Genomic DNA, 26,588 nt, shown 5'->3' with positions numbered 1-26,588 from the left:
GGCAAGAAATATTCAAAGTTATGAAAAACAAGTAACTACAACCAAGATTGTTCTAATCAGCAAAGGTATGATTTAGAACTGAAGGTCAGATAAAGAGCTGCACAGATAAGAAAAAGCTAAAGGAGTTTGTCACCACCAGAACAACAGTACAGGAAATGTTGAAGGGTCTTCTTTAAGAAGAAGCTAATGAACAAAAGAATCTGACGAACTAAATAGATCCAGAGACATTGACGCATGGAACAGACGATCATATTTCAGAGGAAAGAGGGAAGGGGGTGGAGGGTGGGAAGAGGTTAACCAAAGAAGTTATATGCATAACCCATGGACAAAGTCAATAATGGGGTAAAGGCCTGGGGAGAGGGTGGGAGCAAAGTAGAGGGGGTCAATTGGTGGGGGGGAATGGGGCACCTGTAATACTTTCAACAATAAATTTAAAAAAAAAACACAACCTAAATAACCATTAATAGAAGACTAAATAAGTAATTAAATTTTGATCATTCTGTACAATGGAAAACTATAGAGAAATGCTAGAAAGAGAAAAAAGAACGAAGAAGAGGAGTGGGGGAGAGGGAGGCAGAAAATAATCTATTTTTTGTCTTGAAATACAAAATGATAACCCACTATCAATTACGTAAGGGAGTGAAAAAGTTTCAGTAAAGAATTCTCAGCCTAGAATTAAAGACACATGTTCTCCAGTAGCTAGGTGTATTTCCAAATAGATTTTTGTACTACTCAAACAGAATGGAATTTACAAATATAAAGTTATTTCTTAAATCTTGCCTGGGTTTGGGGAAAATAGATCTTATTCAGGTAAAGAGAGTTTAGAATTAATATTATTTTAAATTAAATTTCTAGATAGAAAAAGCTGTATTCTTTTTAAGCCCACTCTCCTTCCCTTTCCTATGATATCTTGACAGACCTATAGAGAATAGCTAAAAGAAAGGCAGAAAAACATTTTTCATTGCAGAATCTTGCTCCCAAATGAGAAAGGAATGAATCAGGAAAGGAAAGGGAATAACATGGCTTGGATCCTGCAACCCAGAAATGCTGCTAACTACTTTTTATTTTCTGATTCTGCTCTCAGTTCAAGGAGTTCATCCATGCTTAAACACCCTGGAAAGCCCCTCTGCTTCACAACCAACCAGGAACTGGCTCTAAAGCACCAACACAGTATCTAGCTTCCCTCCTCCCTTGGAAGCAAACATGCAGAATATTCAAGTCCTTTCACTGGGTGATTCCCCCCACCCCGCCAAAAATAAAACAAAATAACAATATTGCACTGATAAAACTCACTGGAAAACTTTTCAAAAAGAAATCAGAAAGTAAACACTCTCTTTCCAAATAGGGGAAAGAAAGTCTTGAAGAAAAAGTTAACACTATATATAGATGGAACCTAACTAAAAACCCTCAAAAAGAATTCCTAGAGAAAAGCAATTACAAGAGGGTTGCCCAAGGATCTTTTTAAGAACTTTTATAAATGTTTCATTGTTTACCCTCAAAAAGTGACCAAACTAAAAATGTTTCCTTTACCAATTAGTTTGGATACCATATTATTATCCTACTCAGATAAACACACAGCCCTCAGAAGAGCTGTGAGGATACTTAAAGGAGCCTGGACTAACCATTGCCGATCTGGGTTTGCATCTTCTCTGCTGGGCCATCCATTAGCTTCTATGACTTTGATCAAATTACCTCATTTTTCTGGGCCTCAGATTCCTGAGAAATGAAGTGGGACTGCTTACTTTAAAGGGTTATTGCAAAGGATTCAATATGACTACAATAAGACTATACTACAAAGTCTCTACATGTGTTAAATTTAGGTAAGTAGTAATAATGGTACAAGTTTTACCAATAGTTTGTCACCATTTATAACTCTTTGGGTTTTAAAACAGATACCAGCAAAACAACTTTCCCTGCTTCCCGTTCCCCATACAGAGGTAAAGTAGATGGATCCCTATAAGTACCAATAACCTAACTGCCTCCATATGTGTAAGAAAAGCACATCTCCATTTCATTTGTTCTCAGGTTGTTCTGATTTAGGGCCCAAAGTGAGTATTCAGCCCTTCCCCTTCAGAAGGGCTCTAGATTGAGAGGAGATTCATTGCCCTTGAAGTACGAACATACAGATGACTCATAAATCAAGTGTACTCTGCTGGGGAGTGCCTGTAGTACACCCTTGTAAATTCCTTTATGCTTTACACCGTGCATATTATCTTCTGATTCTATCCTCAAAACAATCAGGTTAGAAAACTGAGATGTAGAAGGAAAAAAAGACAAAGTTAATGCCTACAGAAAAAATACAGAACCTCTATTTCTGACTCCTACTTAACTCATTACTTCATGGAGTTGAATGAACTATTTGTTTACAAAGCAGAAGAAACAATTTATCAGTTGTATCTGCAAAAGCCATCAAAATTTACAATTTTCTCATAGCAATGAAGCAGAATTTACTATCCTCTATGCTCAATTTTATTGCTAACTTATAAAGAAAATAGTTTGGGTTGTCTTTTAATGAAAAAAAAAATCAATATTAGAAAAGGGAGAACAGAAATGGAAAAATTTTAAATTCCTGGAAATTCTAGTGCCTGAGATAAGTAATACTAAACCTGACTAATGTTAAGTGAGCATATAGTTAATCTTTGTGCATCACAGTATAAGAAGGTAGCCTATGGAAGCTGTCCAGGTGGACGGCAGAAAGGAAATGGGAAGTGATTTTACTTTGAAAAAAACCCAAACAGCGAAAAGAGTCAAACAGTAAACAGGAGAGGCAAGAATTACGGAGATATTTCTTGGGGATATCCCGGGAACAGTCAGTAGCTCAAATGACGTTCCTTGTACATCTCATCAGTGATTTCCCTCCCTCTCCTGCCCAACTTATACAAATACTGAATAACTTAAGAACAACACCCTACTGGAAGGTGAGTCATTCCACCAGTAATCAATGAGATTAAGGGAAATTCTATTTTCCTGTGAACTCTGACACAGTTTGCATGTTTTATTGTTCCTGCTAGCAGTTACTGCTAATCCGTGTTAGCACACCTTTTCTTCTGCTGCCGTTAATTAGGCAAGTAATAACAGCAAGCTAAGGGTGGGTGAAGCACTCTCCCACCCTCAAAAAACATGCATCGGACCAATGAGGAGGAAGAATTACTAGCAAGTGCAAACAGCATCCGTAACTGAATTCAAACATCTGGGTTTGAATCCAGCCTTTATGACTTAAACTGTGTGGCTTTGGCAAGTCACTGAACTTCTCTGAGCCTCAGTTTGCTCATCTGTAAAGTATATAAAATACTCCTTCCCTCTAAGTGATTGTAAATATTAAACAATATAATTAAATGGTAGCTATGACACAAGAAACGTAAAATTGAATGGCAGTGTTTAAATAACAATATTTACTGCACGCCTACTGGATGCCAAGCATTGTGGAGAATACGAAGAAGGGGGCCCTGTCCCTCACCAGTTTATAATGTGGTTGAAGAGACAAAAGATACTGATGTGAAAACTAAACACTAAAACAAACACACACGGGACAGTATTAATAGCCAATTGTGTGCCACAGTTAACAAATGCTACAAGTTCAAAGGAAAAAAAAGATAAACACAGACTACAGAGGTCAAGGAAGACTTTGTGACAGAAAAGGAGCTTGAGAAAGCCTTGACAAAAAAACAGGAATTTGAGACAGGAGTAGTTTAGATAAAGGGGAAAAGCATTCCAGAGCCAGTGAGTAGCCAACTCTAGCTGAAGCAGATGTTTGTAGGGGAGGTTATTAAAATATGAGGCTTGAAAAGAAGGTTGTAGAGAAACTGTGAAGAAGGAGTTACTTCCAGGGCAGGAATGGGAAACTGCAGGTTTAGGGGCAAAGGAATAATGCGACTAAATCAGTGTTTTGAAAAGACTGATCTGGAAATAATGTAAAGAGATGGAAGAAGAGTGTAGATGTAACCCACCCTACCATTCTTTTGACATTGTCTCTGTAAATGCTGACTCTGATATGTAACTTATAGATAACAGCATGTTTGTATAAGAATTCTAGGAACTAGCTTCAAAAGATACAGACTCCAACCTTCAGTCATCCCAACTCTGGGAGATTTGCTGACCTTCAACCAGGATGACGAAGACCAGGATGACACACACCACACCATCCCTTGATCAGTTTCAAGATCCTTATTAGAACAGACTCTGCTGGTGTGCACACAGAGAAATTTTCAACCCCCTTCCCTTGATCTCTTTGTTCTGCTTTCCCTCTCCCTCCTTATAAAAACCTCTGCCTACACTGAGATGTTAAGATGGTCTTTGGGATGAGAGCACCCTCCCCCCATCTTCTTAGGCTGCTGGCTCTTGAATAAACCATTTTTCCTTACACCAGCACCTGCCTCTTGAGTATTGGCTTTCGAAGTGGCAGACAGCGAACCTGGGTTCGGCATCATAGACACAAGAAAACCAGTTACGAGGTAACATGGAAGTTGAGGTTGAGATGCTAAAGGCCCAGACAAGATGGAAGTAGTGGAAAAGGAACAGCAGAAGCAGAACTGAGAAATACTGCACAATAGGATTAGTGACTGATATCACACAAAGGTTAAGGATAAGAGAGGAGTCAAAATAAGTTTGGTTTTTTTAAAGTCCTCTCTTTAAATATATGTTTTTATTGATTTTTTTAGAGAGAGGAAGGGAGAGAGGGAGAGGAAGAAAAAGAGGGAGGAGGCAGGGAGGGAGGGGGAGTGACATCAATGAGAGAGAGAAACATTGATGGGTTGCCTCCTGTATGCACCCAGACAGGGACCAAACCCTCAACCTGGGCATGTACCCTGACCGGGAATCAAACCAGCAACCTTTCAGTGCATGGGATGACGCTCAACCAACTGAGCCACACTGGCCAGGGAAAAATCAGTTTTAATTTCTCCCATCTGGGTGGCAAAGAGGAAAATCACAAAAGGAAAACAATGGTATACGATCAAAGGCTAGAATTTTATTTTTGACATGTTGAATTTGAGTTCATAATGGCATATTCACTTAGAAATGTCTTACAAGCAATTGGTTACATTGATGTAACATTTAAAAGAGTAACCAGGATTCAAGAAAATTTGGGAGTCACCTGGAAAAGAGCGAACTAAAGCTGGGGGAAAAATCCCATTAGATACATGACTCTGGGTCCTCTTTCAAGAGAAAATTACATACCCTCAATGCAGGGAAATAGGTTTTTTCCTCTAGTGAAGAGAAGACATGGAGTCCAAGAAAGCCTAATATTCATAAAAGTCCTCTTAAAGTAGGCATGTAGATTGTGGTGTCTTTGTGAACAGTGATGTCAACCTAGGATAAAAGGTCTCTGATGCATCGTGAATTAAGATAAGGAGATGGACATTGTCACTTGCTCCTCAGTCCCATGTAGGGACTCTTGGGGCCAAGGAAAACTGAGCTGAAATACACTGCACCTGTTTCTGCTCTGATCATTTTCTAATAAATTTTGGTGTCCTTAGCTATCTAAACAGAATTTATCTAATTTTACCCTATGTGTACGTGTGATGTCTACCTCCTAGTCTATAACCCACCTAAAACAATACTGCACACATATTTACACAAAATTTTACCAAAACTTCTGGGGGTTCAGAATCCTATGGAATAAAATCTGAAAACTACCAGGGTTAATCACAAAACAAGAAAAAGAAGAATTATAGCCCTTTCTTCTTCCCCCCAAATCCATTATCATTCCTTTACTTATACGGGTATGCTACTTTAAAAGTTTTAATCTAACACAATAATGATCAATTAAAGATTTAAATACTAATTTAGCTACACTGGTGGCAGGGACCATAAATGCTGTGCTTTGGATCTGATCATTCAGCTCTGCTAGTTTTAGAAGTGATTCTTCAGGTTATTTTGGTATTCAACAATAATCAGTTCCTTATAAATATCAAATCATCATGTTGTATACCTTAAACTAAAACAATGTTATATGTCAGTTACATTTCAATAAAACTGAAAAATTCACGTTTAAATCAGCTGTGTGGGTAATTCAATTCATACACATCCCACTCTTCCAAATATAATTCTCCAAAAGAAAAACCAGCAACCTAAGTGCAGGAAATCACATTTTACATCCCTGCAGCTGCTTCACAGCTGAGGAAAACACAAAAACAAAGAGGAAATGCGCCTGAAAATCTTATTAACAAAGAGTGGAAATCCCCTCACTCCACATCTCCCAATTAGCACTGCTGAGGACATAACCTCTCAGGTTCAAATTTCCCTTCATGGAAGGCCTGACCACAATTAATCTGCAGTTGCCACCTGCACTAAAGGCAGGGGTAGAAGTACACTGGAGCATTCCAGATTGCCACTTTAGCTATAGCTTTCACTACATAATGGATTAACATGTATGGGATTTTTTTTAAAACTCCAGAACTAATGTTAATATCCCTTTTGCATAGGAAAAAAAATACAGTTCAGTAGAAAATCTCTCTCCAACTCTTAATCTAAATTTCATAGCTCATGCATTTCATAATCAGAAAAAAGAATATATTAATATATTACCATGTGCAAATGACATGACAATTTTCAGTATTTTTAAAATATTATTTTATTAAAGAAGGGGACTTTCACTTTCTATAGTGACATTTTTGAACTATTTTCATCTTTTATAATGAATATGGGGAAAAACACTACAGAAGATGCTTCCTCTTCATGAAATTCACTAAGGGGGCATTGCTTTATAAGCTCCCTCTTCATAATTTCTATCCTAAAAGCATATTCATATTTATTTAATCTGTCAGTTTGTTAAAATAGATTTTTACAATGTAAATACCAAACATATACAAAAGTAGACAGAATAATATAAGTTCCAATGAACCCAAATGCTAACTTTATCAACTCATGGCAAATTTTGTTTCATATGTAACCCCACCTACTCCATCCCCATTTCCCAGTTATTTTTGAAGCATATCTCAGATATCACTCATTTTCATCCATAAATATTTTGGTGTATAGCACTAAAAATACAATGAGTTTTAAAACACAAGTCATTAGCATTATTACACCTAATAAAAACCCAACAATAATTTCTTAATATCTCCATCAACTGATGTTTAGATTTCTCTGATTGCTCAAACCAGGTATTAAAGGTCCAGTATAGTCCACAGAAATGGTTGATATATCACAAACTGCTTTTGATCTATAGGTCTTTCCTCTCTCCCCCCAACTCCCTTGCAATTTTTATTTTTATAGTGTTTTGTTTGTTTATGTTTTTATTGATTTCAGAGAGAGGAAGGGAAAGGGAGAGAGACAGAGAGAAGCATCAATGATGACAGTCATTGATCGGCTGCCTCCTGCCTCCTATTGGGGGATTGAGCGCACAACCTGGCCATGTGCCCTGACTAGGAATCAAATTGTGATCTCCTGATTCATAGGTTGACGCTCAACCACTGAGCCATGCCAGCCGGGCACCCGCTGCAATTTTTTTATTGCAAAAAACTGGGTTGTCTGTCTTACAGAGTTTCCCATGGACTACATTTAATGGTTGCATCCTTCAGGTGTAATACATCCCCTATATTTCCTGTAAATTAGTAGTTAGCTCTAGATGCTTAATCAGATTCAAGTTTGATATTTCATGTACCAAATTCTTAACTCTTCTATTTCCTATTTCTTGAAACCTTGGGGGAGAAGAACCATAGGCTAAGTTTCAATCTATAGCTAAAAAGTAGTGCCAGATAATAAGGAGGTGTCAAGTGCTCTGCTCAACTTCGAATTTTTACCTTAAGATATTAAGGAAAGGCACTGAGATAGTCAAACAGCTTCACACCATCAAAACCTCAGCAATGATCTGATGACCTCTTTCTTCCTTCTCAGACTGACACTTTGCCAGACACAGATTCTACACTTATATTCATCTAAATCATAACTTCCTCTCCTACTCTGCACTGTCTTCAGGGCTCCACCATCATCTCTGCTCCCACTAGGAAAAGACGACCTTGTCTTAATTAACACATAAGTAGGTTGCCTGGCCAACAGTAAGTTTTAACATTTCAGAGCTGGAAGGGGCCTTGAAGATTATGTAGCCCAATCTTCTCTATTTAAAGATCAAGAAACAGGATAAGAGTAATAAGTAACTTTCCCATGGTTATTATAAAGATGATATTAAATGAGTTAATAGTTGTAAAGTACTCATAATAATGACTAGCATATAATGTTTACTTTTTTACAAAAAGCATATTTAAAACCAATTAAGAAGCAAAACTAGTATTTGAAAAGATCTTTTGAACTTCTTCAAGAATACAAACACTATTCCCTTGTACCTTGCATTTTTGGGAATGTGTTCTACATATAAGTAAACATTCCAGATAACTGAGGCATGCTCCTTTAAACACTCAATTTTATTTCCTTTTAATTTTTTAAAGTCAAGATAATCCAAAATGGAAATTGTTGCTAGAAAGGCATTGTGTACTTTCCTTTATCAAATGAAGAACACATCTTATTAAATTTCTTAGTGACTCAGTATTTCACTATGAACATAGGAAAGCTTAATGAACAGAACAGATTTTGAAGACAAACTTGGGTCCTAATGTTAGCTCTGCTACTAACAAACTTGGCTTGGCAAAGTCACTTAACCTGTCCGAGGCCTGGCAAAAAAAGAGATGCTGCCTTCCTTGCAGGATTATTACAAGAATTAGAGATAACAAAAATCTTAGCACAGTGCCTAGCATATAGTAAACATTTAGTAAATGGTAACTATGATTAATTCAACAAATTAAGCATCTTTATGCCAAGCACTGTTCTAATTTATGTGAATACTACAGGGTACGAACAGACAAAAATTCCTATTCCCATGGAGCTTCTATTCTAATATGGAAAAAAGATAGACAATGAAAGCAAATCAAGTATATTGTATGTCAGATGGTGATAAGTGCTATGGAGAAAAATAAAACCAAGACAGAAGACAGGGAGTGCTTGGGTGAGGGTGAGGGTATACATGCTATTTTAAATAGGGTGGTCAGGAAGTACCATTCTAAGAAGCAGTATTTAAGAAAACAGCTGAAGGAGATGAACTAATAATCATACAGATACCTGGAGGAAGAGGAAATAGCAAGTGTAAAGGTCCTGAGGCAGGAGCATATCTGGTGGGATTGAGAACCACCAAGGAGTCCAGTATGACTAGAATAAAATAAGACTTGAGAGGCTAATGGGGGCCAGATTGCAAAGGGCTTACAGGTCCCTATAAACACCCTTAGTTTCAGTTTGAATGAGATGAAAAACTATTGGAGAATTTTAGGCAGAGAAGTAGTAGGATCTGACTTGAATTTAAAAAGATCACTCTCACTGAACACAGACTTGGGCATTGGGAAACGGGGAGGCCAGTTAGGAAGCTATCGCAATTGTCTAGTTTAGAGTGGCTTGGATCAAAAAGTGGTGGTAGTTGTATTTACTGAGATAAGAAAGACTGCAAGAGGGGCATCTTTATAAAGATCAGGAGTTTGTGCTTTGGAGAATGGAGGAGGCTTTGCCCTAATGGTCAACATCACAGCTGCTACTCTTTCAAATTGATCGTTTTCTCTTTCCTCAGAAGTAAGCTGCCCCTCTTCAGTACCAGTGTGTTATTTCTACTCTACTATCTTATTCATTCTATTCTCTAGGGAGACCAAATGAAAAGGCAATAAAAACTGATACATTTAGCCCCTAGCAGGTTTGGCTCAGTGGTTAAAGCATTGACCTGAGGACTGAAGGATCCCAGGTATGATTCCAGCCAAGGGGACGTGTCTCGGTTGCAGGCTCAATTCCTGGCCCTGGTCGGGGTTCATGCAGCAGGCAGCCAATTGATGTGTTTCACATCGATGTTTCTCTCTCTCTCCCTTCCATGCTCTCTGAAAAGCAATGGAAAAAATATCTTCAGGTGAGGATTAAAAAAAAAAATCGATACATTTAGTTAACAGCAAAAGAAAAGATGAATCAGAAATCTAAGCCAGCAGTTTCTAAGTAAAAGAAAACTAAGTGTGATCACTCTGGGTAGTGCCTCACTTCCAACATACTGTTTCTAAAAATTCACTTATAAGATCGCTATTTAGAACTCAACACTTTTCCTATAAACACAAATTTATAGAAAGTGATCTGGTTGTCATGCCAAAACTACATAATAGGGTTACAGTATAATAATAGTGCCAGACTGAATCCGAGAGACAAAATGTGACAGGGTATAAGAAAAATGAAACTTTCTTGCCCTTGGCCTAAGAAAAAAATAAGTTTTTCTTTTGCACTCCCATGTTGTTCAAAACTCCTAAACTCAAGGTGCCTTTTTATCCCTCTGCTTCTAGCACTGCAATCTACATGAAAACTCCAACTCTAGCATCTTCCTAAGATCTGCCCCTCAAAATGTTCTCCATGTCTAAAACTCACCCACCCAATTTTAAAAGAGCAGTAACCAAACACCCATACCCACACCCAATTCTCCTATCTTTGTAAAACAGAACTCAGGCAACAGGAGGAAATGCACTACTAAAAGAGACTGGATGCCAGTTGGTAGAATTTCAGCAAGTACTTTATTAGAAAAAATAAAGAAAAATGAAGAAATAAGGGAAATAGGTTGAGAACGCCATTGCAAGGAGTCAGCGTGTTTCTCTCTTTACATTTTTACCCTTCCTATACTTCTGAATTCATTGATTTTTCTAAATGTTTCACATTTTTTGCCACAATTCTTACACCAACACACCTGGATGATCCAGAGATAACAAGGCCATTTTTCAGTTTTCAGTTGTGGAGTTGAAGAAGAGGAAATGGGGAGCAGCATTAATCAGTATGCATTGAGTAAAAAGTTCATAAGTTGAGGGCTACTTATCATTAATGGGTTTTTATAAAGAGAATTCAAAACACGTTTTTAAAACTATACTTTGCAGATAATGAAATTTCTGTTTTTTTGTTTTAACTACCAAACCCTCAAAGTTTGCCATTTACCACTCAACATCTTTTTAAATCTGGGGAAAAACCTCATAGTTCATCTTAGAGATAACCAGATCTTCAAACCCAGAAGAGATAAGGGTAGAAGGTTCTGAAGACTGTGACGAAGAGCTCAGTTAGTTCACATCTTTCACAGTCTGCAGCTGCCACTTTCAAATTAAAAACAAAACAAAAACAAGCGTACATTAGATCAGTTCTTATACTGACATTTCATTTGGGTCCCATTTACTGTCTAAAATCTGTAATTAGAAAAACACCAGAAGGCCTCCCTTCTGTCAATTAACTGAAAAGATATTATCAAGCAGAACAAATGATTTGATTTAAACTTAAACCCTAAAAACTCAATTAAATGTACTACAGGCAATTTGCCTTCCTCCAATTTATTTTTCAGAAAACAGAATCTCAAGTCATTAAAGTTTTATTTAAGAAGTTCTAAATCACAGGATTATGGGAGAGTGCTACTGTAATTAAAGTTTCATTAAAAGTTCAGAACAAGAGGACTATGTTGACCTATTATTTCCTTCCTTAGAGTTGTCCATTTTTACCAAAGTTTTTAAATAATTAATAATTATTTTTATAATTAGAAAAAAACACTTCCATTCTGGGAAATGAAAGACGATGATGAAAGAAGTCTCAATAAGAACTAAAAGAGAATCGAAGAAACTAAACAGAAGGTATGCTGAGTAGTGAGACTACTGTCTTTGTTTTAACTTCTTTTGTTAATACGTTTTTCTAATAAATTAGAGGAGATACATTTTACTTAAACTTTTCAAACAGAAAAAAAAGGAAACTATATCTAAAGCAGAATTATTTCTAGAGCAGTCGTTCTTAAACTAAGATATTATCTGTCTTTTTCATTCTCATTGTTCAAGTATAGAGTAGAGTTTTGGTATAATATCAAAGAAGAACAACTATAATGATCTGAAAATACCAATAAAGTACTGTTACCTTTTCCAACTACATATCTCTATAAGCCTCCATTTTCTTCATATACTTCAACCAAAATAACTTACCACAACAGATTGAATACAGAAGCAGATATGAAAATTCAGCTGTCTTCTCTTAAGCCATGTAAAGAGATTTACAAATATGTAAGACAATGCCTACCTCCTCACATAATGTCTTTTGCTTTGGACAACAAAGTTATTATTGAGAAAAATGTCTTTTGTCAATATGTAATAGTTTTATATTGTTATTTTAAATAAATTATATATATTTTTAAAGGTTCTCAGTTTTAAATTCTAATGAAGTAATTATCAGTAGATATAATCCCACATAGACAAAAGCTTTCAGGAGGCCTTAATTTTTAAGAATACAAAAGTTTGAGAACTGCTGTTCTAAAGTATTTCTTATTGTATAAGAAAAATATCATTCTACACAAATGAGTATGTTTTAAGATAAGAGAAAGAAAGCTGCTTAAAAGTGAATTTGTAATTTATAGGAAAAATGATTAAGTTCAGATTTGCTTCATAAAAACCTGAGGGGCAAAGGAGGAACAGGAAGTATAAATGAAATAAGAGTGGCCATGAGGTAATAATCACTGAACAAGGAGTTCATTATATTAGTCTCTCTACTTTTGCCTATGTTTGAAATTTTCCCTAATAAAAAGATTAAAGAACTGAATTCATAACTGAGCAGTTAAATATGGAAAAACAAACCTGTAATTGTTAAGAAGGAAGAAAAGAAAAAAATCTAATTAATATTAAACTAACACCCTCCACATAGTTCCAAATTCACTTTTTGATCTTCATTGATGTCCTCTCAATTAGTTTCATGTAGTTAAATGAATATAATATGGAGTTCTGCTTTGTTCACTTAAAATTCACATATACAGCTCCCATCATTATCTACTATCACTAATCTGACTTCAACAAAAATAACATAGAGATCTTTCAGTTTAATAATAAAAGAAACTCACCAAATCCTTTAACCTGGTTGACTTCTCTAGATAATCTACAGTAATTTTTACATGTTACACTATTGCCATCTGCTGGCTGTGACATCTAAGTACAGTGAACAAAGTTTTCAGAAAAACTGAAAATTTACTTATGACTGAAGTTTTCTCCCAAAATTATCCTGAAGAAAAGAAACTGCTATACATACATTAGAGTTCTTCAAAATCCCACATTAGAAGCTGTGGTTCTCAACCCTGGCTGCACTTTAAAATCATCTGGAAGTTTTTGAAAACCCTGATACCTGATTCTCAACTAGAGCAATTAAATCAGAATCTCTACTTGATAAAAAAGGCAAGCCACAGACTAAGAAAAAATATTTGCAAAAGATATATCTGATATAGGACTGGTATCTAGAATATATAAATAACCATTACAACTCAATTGGAAAACATCCTAATTTTTTAATTGGGGAAATGATCTGAGCACTTCACGAAAGATATATAGATGGCAATTAAGCACATAAAAATGTTCATCATCAGTCTCTAGGAAAATGTAATTAAGACCATAATGACATACTACTTACTATCCATTAGAATGGCTAAAGGTAAAGAGACTGGTCATATTAAGTTGACCAGGATGTGGAACAACTGGAACCTTTATACACTGCTAGTAAAAATGTAAAAGAGACACCTCGTTGCCAAACAGTTTAGCAATTTCTTTAAAAGCTACACACACACCTACCCTAAGAACAGCCATTCCATTCCTAGATATGTACCCAGGAGAAAGAAAAGTTGAAGTGGGTTGAATAGTGTCTCCTTTAAAATTCATGTCCACCTGGAATGTGACCTAATCTGGATGCAGATATAATCAGGTCAGGTGACGTCATACTGAAATAAGCTGGGTCTTAAATCTAATGACTGATGTCCTTATAAGAAGAAGGAATGACATACAGAGAAGAGGCAGAGTGGAGTGATGCAGCTAAAAGCCAAGAAACACCAAAGATGTCCAGGAGTCGGGAGCTTCTCAAGCTAGGAAAAGGGAAGAAAGGAATTTTCCCTCGAACCTTCAGGAGTATGGCCCTGCCAACAGCTTGATTCTGGATTTCTAGCCTCCAGAACTATGAGAGGATGTCATTTTGGGCCAATTGTTTACAGTAATTTGTTACAGCATCCCTAGGAAACAAATAAAAAAGAACAAAGTCAAAGACTTGCACGAGAATGTTATTACCTTTACTTGTAATAACCCCAAACTGGAAATAACCCAAATGTCCACCAATAGGTGAATAAATTTACAAGTTGTGGTATGTCCACAAAATGGAACTCAGCAATAAAAAAGGACAAATGACTAAGACATAAAACATGAATAAAATCTCAAAAAATATATATACATTAATCCTTGAACAATGAGGGTAGGGGTGTCGACCCTCCCAGTCGAAAATCCACATATAACTTTTGACTCCTCAAAAACTTAACTAGAGTTGTCCCTCAGTATCTGTGGAATGGTTCTAGGACCTCCTACAGATACCCAAATCCACGGACGCTCAAGTCTTTTATATACAATGGTGCAGAACATTGCATACAACTGGCCCTCCACATTCATAGATTTCCAACTGTGCATTGAAAATACTGTTTTTGACCCGTGGTTGGTTGAGTCTGCGCATGTGAAACCCAGGACATGGAGAGCCAACTGTATATTTACTGAAAAAAATAAATTCATGTATAAGTGAACCTACATAGTTCAAAATCGTGTTGTTCAAGATTCAACTGTACTGATTAAGAGATGCCAGACCAAAAAAGACTATACATTTTATGATTCCATGGTGTTTACCTGAGGGTGAGAGGACAAGAACAGGGGTGGATATAGGAGATACAGGAGGGTCATTGTAAGGTGGGAGGAAGAAACTTTGGAGGTGACAGATAAACTCATTATCTTAACTGTTGTGACAATTCCATAGACGTATACATACGTCAAAACTCATCAAGTTGATGCCCGGCCTGCATGGCTCAGCAGCTGAACATCGACCTATGACCCAGGAGATCGCAGTTAGATTCTGGGTCAGGGCACATGCCCGGGTTGCAGGCTCAGTCCCCAGCAGGGGGCACGCAGGAGGCAGCCAATCAATGACTCTCTCATTGATGTTTCTATCTCTCTCTCCCTCTCCCTTCCTCTCTCTGAAATCAATAAAAATATATTTTTTAAAAACCAAAAAACTCATCAAGTTGAAGGGAAGACGGTGGAGAAGGAAATACCAGGAATGTCTCCCCACCAAGACAACCAATACATAGACAGAATCTGTCTGATGTAACTAGTAACTATTTTGGAACTCTGGAATTTGTTGAAGGCTTGCAAGTTTCAGGGGAAACCTTGGCTGATAAATTGTAGTTAATTTCAGTCAGTTTTCCTTCTTAGCAGAGCAGCAGCTACTCATACCTCACTCCAAGCTGCATAGCTGACAGCTGTACACATGTTCCTGGAGCAGCTTGTACACAGCTTACAAGAGCCAGGCAAGTAGGCAAAAATGACCCTGTCTTCCAAATATCAGGGATCTGTATGCTGATTGCTGCTTTTAATCAAAGAGACAAAGAGGCATAATCATGAAGAAAAAGAAAATCTGAATATGCTTATACATAATTAGGAGATTAAATCAAAAATCTCTCAATAAAAAACAAAGTCCTGGACCTAATGGCTCACTGGTGAATTCTACTAAACACTTAAAGAAGAACTAATACCAATTCCTCTTAAACTTTTCCAAAAACCTGAAGAGGAGGGAACACTTCCAAACTCATTCAGTGAGGTCAGCACTACTCTGATACCAAAACCAGAGAAAGACACTACAAGAAAACTACAGACCAATATCCCTTATAAACATAAATGTAAAAATCCTCAACAAAATATTAGCAAGCAGAATTGAGCAGCATAGTAAGAGGATTATATACTATGACCATGTGGGATTTATTCCTGGAATGCAAGGATGGTGCAATATATGAAAATCAATCAGTAACATATAATTTAGTATCAACCGAATGAAGGGAAAACAACACATGATCACTCAATTGATGCAGAAAAAGCATTTGAAAACTTCAACACTCTTTCATGATAAAAGCACCCAACAAACTAAAAACAGAAGGAAACTACCTCACCATAGAAGCCATATGTGAAAAAGCCCACAGTGAATATCATCATATTCAATGGTGAAAGAATGAAAGGTTTTCCTTTAAGATCAGGACCAAGGAAAGTATGCCTGCTTTCAGCACTTCTATTTAACATAGTACTGAAAGTTCTTGCCAGAGCAATTAAACAAGAAAAGAAAAAAAAGGAAACAAAAAAAGGTGGCACCCAAATTGGAAAGGAAGAGGTAAATTATCTTTGTTTGCAGAGGATATGATCTTATATGTAAAAACCTTAAAGATTCCACACATAAAAACTGTTAGAATAAGTCAATTCAGCAAAGTAGCAGGTATAAAGTCAACACACAAAAATCAGTTGCATTTCTATAAACTAACAATGAATAATATGAAAATTATAAAACTAATTCTACTTATAGTAGCGACAAAAAATGAAATACTTAGGAATAACTAAACCAAGGAAGTGAAAAACTATATAATGAAAACTATAAAACATTGCTGAATGACATTAAACTCATAAATGGAAACATATTCTGTATTCATTGGTTTAGAAAACTTAATATTGTTAAAATGTCAATACCACCTATAGTGATCTACAGATTCAATGTGATCTCTATCAAAATCCCAATGACATTTTTTACAAAAATTTTTTTAAAAACCCATCCTAAAATTTATATGGAATCCCAAGGGACCCTTGAATAACTAAAACAATTTTGGAAAAGAACAAAAGTAAAGGACTCACACTTCTTGATTTCAAAACTTACTACAAAGCTACAGTAATCAAAACAGTGGTACTGCCCTGGCTGGTTTTGCTCAGTGGTTAGAGTGTTGGTCTGTGTACTGAAGGGTCTTGGTTCGATTTCTAGTCAAGGCACGCACTGTGGTTGCAGGCTCGATCCTCAGCCCCAGTTGGAATGAGTATGAGGTAACCGATCGATGTCTCTCTCTCACATCAACGTTTCTCTCTCTCTTCCCTCCCGCCCCCCCCCCCCCCCCCCCCCGTCTCCCTTCCACTCTCTCTGAAAAGCAATAGAAAAAATATCCTCGGGTGATGATTAAAAACAACAGTGGTACTGGCATAAAGACAGACATATAGAACAATGGAATAAAAATAATCCCAGACTGTTTCATATATGGTCAAATGATTGTTGCCAAGGGAGTCAAAGCCATTCACTGGGGGAAAGAACAGTCTTTTCAATAATGGTCCTAGGAAAACTGGATATCCACATGCAACAGAATGAAGTTGTACCCTTACCTAACATCATATGTAAAATTAACTCAAAATGGATCAAGGATCAAAATGGAAGATCTAAGACAATAAAACTCTTAAAAGAAAACTCAGAATAAAAGCTTAACAACACTGGATTTGGCAATGATTTTCTTGGATGTGACACCAAAGGCATAGGTAACAAAAGAAAAAATTTAAAACTTGGATTTCATGAAAATTTTTAAATTTTGTATATCAAAAGAAACTATCAGCAGAATAAAAAGGCAACCTACAAAATGGGAGAAAATATTTGCAAATCAAATTCTTATGCTGAAGTCCTAAACCCCAGTACCTTGGATTGTGGCTGTATTTGGAGAAAAGGCCTTTAAAGAGGTGACTGAGGTAAAATGATGTCACAGGACAGGGCCTTAATCAAACCTGATTGGTATCCTTATATGAAATGGAAATCTGGACATACAAAGAGACAATAAGAATACTCAAACATAGAGGAAGGCTATATGAGGACAAAGCAAGAGTAAGGGCCATCTGCAAGCCAAGGAGAGAAGCCCCAGAAGAAACCAAACCAGCTGATCTTGGACTTCTAGCCTCTACAGCTGTGCAAAAGTAAATTTCTGTTTAAATCACCCAGTCTGTAGTATTTTGTTACAATACAAATGGCAAAAACAAGGACACAAAACACAAAAAAAGCATAACAAGATGAAAAATCTGTGGGAAATGACAGTCTGGAGCTAAACTTTACCCTGAAGAGCTTACCAAACCCTGATAGCCTAACCCTGGATCTGGCCACGGCCTAAAATGGCTCTTCCTCTGAAATCTTAGCCTCGAACATTTCACCTGCTCTCTGACCTCTGCTTTTCAGTGTTCACTCTTTTATTTTCACTATACTTTTTCTTCTACCCCACATTGAGATTACCAGTCCCTGGAACCCCCCTGGGCAGTCCTCTCTGTCCTTCCTTTCTTCCCTACCTAGTCTGGGCCCCATGGTGATCATGTTAACGAACCTCCACCGGGTCCCTATCATGTTGCCACATCTAAGCAACAACACCCTCCCCAACCTCAACCAAATCTCCTGATTTCCACTCTCATTCCCTTTATGCTCGATCTTCAACTTCCATGAACCTTCAGTCCACTTTTATCTCTACAGTCTCCTAACCTGTGAGCTCCCACCCATCTTCACTTCCTATCAACTTTGATCTCATGGTCCATTAATTGAGCCACCCTCTCACCTATACCCTAAACTCCTGCTCTCCTCTTTCCCTCAACTGTTCCAGACTAGTAAACTCCCACACCATACCATCCAACTGCCTTCTGTTTATATACTTGGACTGTTTTCAGGACTGGTGAAAATGGCTTAGAGAACAATGCTCTCCAGCCTCAGCTGGAGCTTCAGCACCACCCAGCAATACTTTCCCCAGTCCTCTCACAAATAATCCAAACACCCAAGGCTTAAAACTCTCCTCAAGAGCCCTTAGACTATCATACCTTCTCTCATCTTCAAATAACCCATTTGCCCTCAGAAAAATTAGAGGTCTGAATAAATGTTCCAACTTTTTGCTGCATCTATGTACTTAATGTATCCACTAACCTTAAGTCCTTCCCTCTAGTCCCAGAAAAAGAGTTGGTTTTACCTCAACCCACCGGAAGTGCTCTGGATTGATGGATACCTTTCTTATTCTGACCTTCCCCATCTTCAAAATGGTGTTATCACTGCTAGATTGTTGTGAGTATAAAGGCGTAGAAGTGCTTGACATATGGTAATCATTCAATAAATAGTAGCAATTGTTATTATTATGTTAATACCTTAAAGAAGAAAGAAAAATGGCAACAAATGGGATACAAAATTGGGGAGTTACAGGGACCGAGGAAGGATGCCTGGAGAGAAGAAGGAAAAAAATAATTTCCGTTGTCATAAAATGTCTCAATCCTTCTGTAAATATATTCAGTTGCTTTGTGAATTATAGTAACTAAATGTATGACTACTCTGCTATTTCACCAGTCAGGAGCCTGGAACTTTTCTTGCAGAATAACACTCTTCAAAGAGAGGATTTGCTCTGGGTACTAAGTCTTTGTCAGTAGAGAAAAGTAACACATTTTCCGTCTATTAATCCAGAATTAAAGTGATATTCATTTTTTTTAAATTACGGCAATGTTTAGCCATTGAGAGTGTTAAACTTATAGTGATTACCAGAGGGAAAAGGGGGGGTGGGGGGAGATAGAAGAGGGTAAAGGGAGAATAAATGGTGATGGAAGGAGACTTGACTTGGGGTGGTGAACACACAATACAATATACAGATGATATATTAGAGTTGTACACCTGAAACCTATATAATTTTATTAACCAGTATCACCCCAATAAATTCAATAAAAAGAAAAACCACAAAAGAGAGTGTTAAACAAAAGTATTCAATTAGTGATTCCACAATTGGGGCAGGAGCACTTCAAGGTGAGAGCCTAGGACATGTTGTGTCAGAAAGCATAGAAGTGCTCAAAAACTGAATGGGAGGAAAAACTGATGGGGGTGGGAGGAGAGATGTAAAAGACACAGGAATTGGCTTGAAGGAGTTCCCCAAAGGCCAAATCTGGAACAATTTGAACATCAAAAAGAATAATGATGGTAAGGAATTCTATCACCGTTAATTAAATTTTAAAAAAGTCCTCATGTTCATACAGATAATTTTTTTAAAGGGGGGTGGGGAGAGAAAGAGAGAAAAAGGGAAAACTTTTATACAATAATGACAGCTAATAAATGCAGAGGAAATAAAATAATCACCGCTTTGCAACCTCCAAAGGTAGGCAGCATCTCCATGATTCTAAAAACACTGAGTGAAGAGTTAATGGGTGACAGGACAGCTGCAGAGTCTTGAAGTATTACTCCATGGATCACTTAATTTTAATTACAAAGGGAAAAATTACAAAAGGAAATTATAAAGGAAGAAATGTACCTTTACAATGGAGATATTTTAGTGTAGTGATCAAATGTAACATCAGCAAGAATGAGCACAACCTGATAGTATATGGCTGCTGTGAGTCAATAGAAGCGCACAGCATCATCCCTGTAGTCTACCTAAACGTTTTCATACTGAATTAATGAAAAGAAAATAATCAAGCAATTAGCCCACAGTCTTGCTACTTAATATGTGGTCCAAAGACCATAAACACATCACCTGGGATCTTATAAAAATGCAGAATCTCAGGCCCCACTCTGGACAACTGAATCATAATTTGCATTTTAACTAGATCCTCAAGTGATTCATAGGTGCAAAGTTTGAAAAGCCCTGTACAAGATAAACCACCCAGATTTTTCAGAAAGGTCAATGTTATAAAAACAAAAAAAGGCAGAGGGAACTGTTATGGATTTAGAGACATAACAACCAAAAGCAATGAGTAAACCTTGATTGAATCCTGGATCAGATAGGGAAAGTTATAAAATACAATTTGGGGGGACAACTGGGAAAATCTGAATATGTACTTTTTATTAAATGACACTGAATTAATAGTAAGGTTCTTAAATGTGATAATGGTTTTTAATTACAAAGAATTTTCTTATTCTTAGAAGATATCTGCTGAAACATTTAAAGTAACACATCTACAACTTATTTTTAAATGGTTCATAAAATTACGTATATAGAGAGGAAGCACATAAGCCATAATAACAACATGTTACTCTAGATGAAGAGTATGTAGGTGTCCACTGTGCTATTTTTTTTTTTTTTTTCGTTTTCCTTTAGGTTGAAAATTATACTAAATAAAAAATTGGAGGGTGGGAAGAATATTCAATTAGTCCGCAAAAGAAATGGTAAGTTTTCGGTAACAAACTGTATAATTCATACAACCTTGCATCTACCTTAACACCTACTTCAAAAGATACAAGTAAGTGCTCAAAAGATGTTTGATAAGAGAAAGGAAATCTATTTAATTCATATTTTAGCTGGCAGAAATTCCTAAGGTATTAAAGAGCTGCTACAACCAGTTGGCTGTCAGTTATAGTTGTCATTGTAACTTTTCATTCCATGAGAGGCAGTAGAGTGTAACAATAGAGGTTTTGGGGGTCAAACCTAGATTTTATTATCAAAGTATACTCTAGCAGATTTAGTCTCCCAAAGTCTCAATCACTTTATCTGTAAAATAGAAATAGTACCATATAGGGTGGTTGTAAGGGTTAAATAAGATATAAGATAATGAATGTAAAGTACTTAGCATCACTTAATGTTAACTATAATTTTATCAATAAAGGTATTGATAAAAGGTATTCCATAAAATGGAGGTAATGTTTATATGGACCAGATTTTGACTTTATTCTCAGGATTAAAGCTTTTCAAATAATCTGGGGGCATTATCTGACAATTTTAAGTCAAGGTGAGAAGGCAGAACAATTTTCGCTTGTTTTTATTTAGTACCTTAGAGAAAAAGCATTCAGTGAGATGATGGGCAGCCTTTCCCCAAGATAATAGCATTTTACTTCAACTTAATCTTAGTAAACCAGCATCAAGTACTGAACACTAGCAAAATAAAGCTATAAAATAATTTAGAGAATCAAATTCAATACTAAGAAAACTTGGAAATAATTTTGTTATCTTAACTCCCTTGACTAGAAAAGTTATGAGAAACCATGTTTTCATGGGACTTCACTGAATAGTTTTCTGGAAGCACTTAGACAAAGAATAAGCATCTGTCTTTTTGGCTTAAGTGCACTTGTGCCAGGATGAAATAGGACTGACTTCAACAGATGGATAATAGTCTAACCCAACTGTTTCATGAAATTCTAAAGCAGTCTCTTAAAGGTTGGCAACTATGGCCAGAGGGCCAAATCCAGTCCACTGCTTCTCTCTGCATTATTAAAAAAAAATCAAATCCTGGATGGTTTGGCTCAGTAGTCAGAGAGTGTCCACCTGTGGACCAAAGGGTCTTGGGTTCGATTCCTAATCAAGGGCATGTACCTCAGTTGCAGGTTCCATCCCCATCCGTAAGGGCACATGTAGGAGGCAATTGATGTAGATGTTTCTCTCCCCTCCCCCCTTTCCTTCTACTCACTCTAAAAATCAATGGAAAAAATATCCTTGGATGAGGATCGAAAAAAAAAAGAAGAAAAAAAAATCAAGCCCACTGCTTATTTTCATAAATACAATTATTACTGAAATGCAGCCATGCTCATTCATTTATGTATTGTCTGTGGCTGTTTTCACCACAACAGCAGAGTAAAGTTGCAAAAGAGACAGTATGGCCCACAAAGCTTAAAATATTTATTATCTGTCTTTTTAGAGAAAAATTGCCAACCTCTGCTCTAGACACCAAGAATGCAATAAAACCTGGTCCAGACTCACCTGAGGTGTCGTCTTTTTGTATTGGTCACCTCCATCTATCACATCCCTCAGGATTTTTCTCTTGAGAAATTCATATTCTTCTAGACTCAGGTGAATAGACTCTATAGTTTTTCCACAGCCCAAACACTGACCACTGTAATTAGAATTGTTTGTATCAAATAGTGTCCTGGAAAAGAGCTTTTTCTAAAATGAATAATCCTAAGACATGAGGAAATTAAAAGATAATTTTAAAAAAGATTTATAACCATTATGATCAACATATGCATTACATTTTTGTAAACCTGATAATATCACATATTAGTGTGCCAGAAAGTACAAAAGAGCAGACCTTTGGGCATCCAGATAAAGTTGTTAAAGTTATTTCTAAAACACAACTAGGGGAAAACATTTGAGGCTTCACACAGGCTCACAGTACCTACAGGAAAAACACTGCAATTTGAACACTGCAAATTCTCCATATGCAAAACATGGCCTTTTTTTCTTGGGTACTCTTTTAACTCTTAATTATCATACCTCTAAGGTACTCAGAAAAAAAAGTGTTTCAATCAGTAGCAAAACAGCCTATTAAACCTGAATCAAACAAGTTAAAAATAAAATATTGGCCTTACCTTTTCTGGACTGTGGTAAATTGTCCTTTCCATTGCTCTCCAGGAACACTACAAAAAAAGGTCGCAAAACCAAATCATCAGTTCCAATTCCTACTGAATCTGGAGTTTAGAAACTCGGTAGGCAAAAGCTCTGAAAAGTTCAGACTACTTCCCTACAAAGGTTTAATTAGAAGACTGGTAGATATCCTGTAATGGGGCAAAGGAGCTGATGGTACCCCTACCCTACTCTGGATCTGTTTCCCTTCACTTCTCTGGTCATCTGACCCTCAGCTTCAAGTCTAAATCTACCTTCACAAGACCGGTACAGAGAGCAGCTGATATCAAGTGTAACTTCTAAATTAAACTCAACTCTAACTTTCTCCATAAAGCTGTCAGAGATTGTTTCTGCCCAGAGTAACTTCCTCTCTTATACTATCTTATACCACTATTATTTAACTGACAAGTACTGCATTCCCAATTGTGAATGCCATAATAATAGATCTTCTATCACAAAACATCCTCAGTGCCTAGCCTAATTAGAGGCATTCAAAATACTTATTTGCTCAATCAACTTATTTCTTCTTTACTCTTACATATATTACCTTGATTCCATTGATTCTATTGCCTTCTCTCCTTCAGTTAATTCAGAATCTCGTCATCTCTCATTCAAACCTATAATTGCCTCCAAACCTATCTGTTTCCAATTTTAATCCCTCTCCAATCTTCTTTTCTCACTTGTTTTGGCAGTTACCTTTCTAAAACTCCACTCCAAGACTAACATTCTTGATGACAGAATAAAATCCAAAATCCTTGACAGTCAAAGATTTTTCACAATCTAGCTCTTCTGTTGATATTCAATAAGTTTCTTAAATAAGATAATTTAGTTTGATTGCTACTTCAAAGCTCTGATATATAGTACAAAAGCAAGAAAAAAACGAGAGAAAAGGATTAAATTTTTAGGAAATAGCCTGAAGCAAATTAATGATGAAGAAATAAGAAAGTAAAAGCCTGAAGCAATCAATAGGCACAAAGCCAGTAACATGAATAAAAGCAAAGGAAAAACGAAGGAGAGCCTTGGGGAGAGCAGTTGAATGATGGAAAGATCTAAAATGAACTGGAAGGATGAAGATTTTCCACGTTAATGCTTACCTATCAGGTTTGATCAGGATCCCCCCCCCCACTCTAACTATCCAAGTTGACAAAATGCATAGGTTAAACAGCATATATATACATATATATATATATGTATATATATGCACATTATACCAGCTACTAGGTTTCAGAACTTCTGAAAATAGTAATATGACCGAAAGACAGCTCTAGTGTTCTTGCTATGAACTCCAGCCACAAGTGCTATTCGTAAGTACTTACATCTTGCCCGATACCTGAGAAAGCAAAATAAATGATCCTTCTAAATAGAAAAATACATAAAAACTACAAATTCTAATTTCCCTTTTATGTGATGAGTAGAGATTAACACTTGTATATGCTGCTTTTTTTATAAATAGAAAATTTTGTCTTAACGGGAAACAAATTTTACTAAGAGATGGGAAAGGTATTATAATCTAAACAATCTCAGCAACCAATAAAAAAAGGAGGCTACTTTTAGTACAGGTATTAAAATAAAAACATACATAAAAAGAAAAATCAAAATTACCTCTCAAACCATGTTTTTATACTGTGTGCAAATGATTCCCCAGGATATAGTTGATTATTTCTTAGATACAAAAGAATATCTATTAGTTTGTTTGAATACTGATCATCTTTTATGTCTTTTCCGAAATCAAAGAAGGCTTTTAAAGTTTCCATCATAGGAATAAGATCATGACCTAACAATTCCTGATACAAATTCCAAGCTATGTTTACATCTTGATGAAGGAGGGCTCCCTGGATACAATCATTATAGTTCTTTTTGGAAGGGGTCATGACTTTTTTTATGTCTTCTAACAGCAGCAAGGCCTCTCTCCATCTGTCTGAATGGATTAACCCCCGGATGAGAAGAGTGCTTCCTCCAGATTCTAAACTCTTATATCTGGCTTTCATGATTTCATAGACGTCAAAAACTTCTGATGTCTGCTTATGAAAGACACAAAGATACAAATACTTGACCAGCAAATTATAGCTTACAATACCATTGTTTTTTGCAGCTACCCAGGCCAGCAAAGATTTGGCCACATCTATAGAGCTATTGTGGTGAGCCATCTGTGTAATGACCCAATTTTCAAAATTAGCTTTTCCTTTGAAATCTTCTTTAAGTTTATCCCACTGCTCTGAATTCAGAGGTTTTGTTGGGAGTTGAATAACATTCCTCTCAGGCGGCAAGGCGTGATCTTTACTCTGAGGATTCATTTGTGATCTCTTCTTAGCTGCCCCAGCTGCAAAAAGATGAGGAAAGTCAGAAGAAACTTTATTACTGCCCTCATCTTCTTTCCTGCGATATCTGGTCTTGGCAGTCAGAAGATTCATTGCTTTGGTATTTTGTGGAGATGCTGTTTTAAGAGAAAACAACTTCTGTTGGTTCCTGATGCCATTATAGTCTTTCAGAAAAAGAGAATTATAAAAGTGTCCTGGGCCTACTACAAGGTATGGGTTGTTTTTCCAAAGCTTAGGAAAGTTTCTAATACCAGTGAAACAGGAAGTCATTATGCAGTGAGATCAGCACAAGATAGTGAAGAGATGTTCCAAAAGCCCCTACTTCTACAGCGTAATTTAGGAATGGGGGAGAGGAGGCGAGGAGTCGCAGCGCAACTTTTTAAAAGATGATTTTCAGTTTCTAACAAAAACCAAAGCTCTGCTTTTGGGGCTACTTAATAGCAACTAAGTCTGGTGCGTTTTCTCCATTACACAGTGGACATTACATCCGGGGACATCCAACCTCGGTCGCAATCCGAAGAACCAAGGGACAGAGCAGGAATCTCCGGTGCCTGTTATATTCCAGCCCGCGAACCTGAGGAAAAAGCACAAGGAGAACCGCCCGATTCGACTCGCATGGATCACAACTGGCCTTGAAAAGGGGTAGGATCCCAAAGGTGCGTTGCTGAAGGAGGGGCGTAAAGTCGAAAACCGTGACCCAGAGCCCCCAGCCCCAGCAGCAGCGAGGGCAGCGGCGAAAGCCAAAGTCTAGGAGCCCTGGCCCTGCATGACAACTGTCCCCGGACCGCCGAACTCGCCCGGGGAGGAAATGGGTTGGGGGAGGTACGGAGAGAGCCGGGCCAACAACTCAGGTAAAGGAGGTCGGTCCACGAAGGGCTCTGCTTACAGCGGCCAGATCAATCACAAACCAAGTTCACTGCTATCAACAACTCACCGGAGAACCCACGCTTTATTAACGCAACCATAACTGCGCCGGAAACTACCGTGCCCACAATGCCCCGCGACGGCCCCGGCCGCGGGGGCGTGGCCGTACGGGACGTGGCCTGGTGGCGAGAGGAAGGCGATTTTGAAGCTTTTAGTGGCAGAGGCTGCCTACGGGGGCTGGTGAGGGCGTCTGCTACATTCAG

At 37.1% G+C, this 26,588-nt stretch overlaps 1 protein-coding gene across 2 annotated transcripts in view; it reads right to left on the bottom strand.

Annotated features, from left to right (window-relative positions):
• The window catches only part of PRORP (protein only RNase P catalytic subunit), a 147,010-nt gene extending 120,583 nt beyond the window's left edge, over positions 1-26,427 (bottom strand). Inside the window, exons 1-4 of one of the 2 annotated variants that reach the window (XM_016198441.2) lie at positions 26,396-26,427; positions 24,746-26,035; positions 23,110-23,157; positions 22,502-22,634 (exon numbers count right to left, since the gene is read on the bottom strand). In XM_016198441.2, coding sequence (XP_016053927.2) covers positions 22,502-22,634; positions 23,110-23,157; positions 24,746-25,731 — 1,167 coding nt within the window. In that variant the 5' untranslated portion in view covers positions 25,732-26,035; positions 26,396-26,427. Of the gene's footprint in view, positions 1-22,501; positions 22,635-23,109; positions 23,158-24,745; positions 26,211-26,395 lie in introns of those variants that run through there. The other variant, XM_087815259.1, reaches the window with a different exon arrangement.
• Positions 26,428-26,588: the final 161 nt, after the last annotated feature.

This window comes from Miniopterus natalensis, chromosome 1 (genome assembly GCF_054644295.1).
Source record: "Miniopterus natalensis isolate mMinNat1 chromosome 1, mMinNat1.hap1, whole genome shotgun sequence".
Taxonomy (NCBI): Eukaryota; Metazoa; Chordata; class Mammalia; order Chiroptera; family Miniopteridae; genus Miniopterus; species Miniopterus natalensis.
This window is presented reverse-complemented; position numbering and strand designations above follow the sequence as displayed.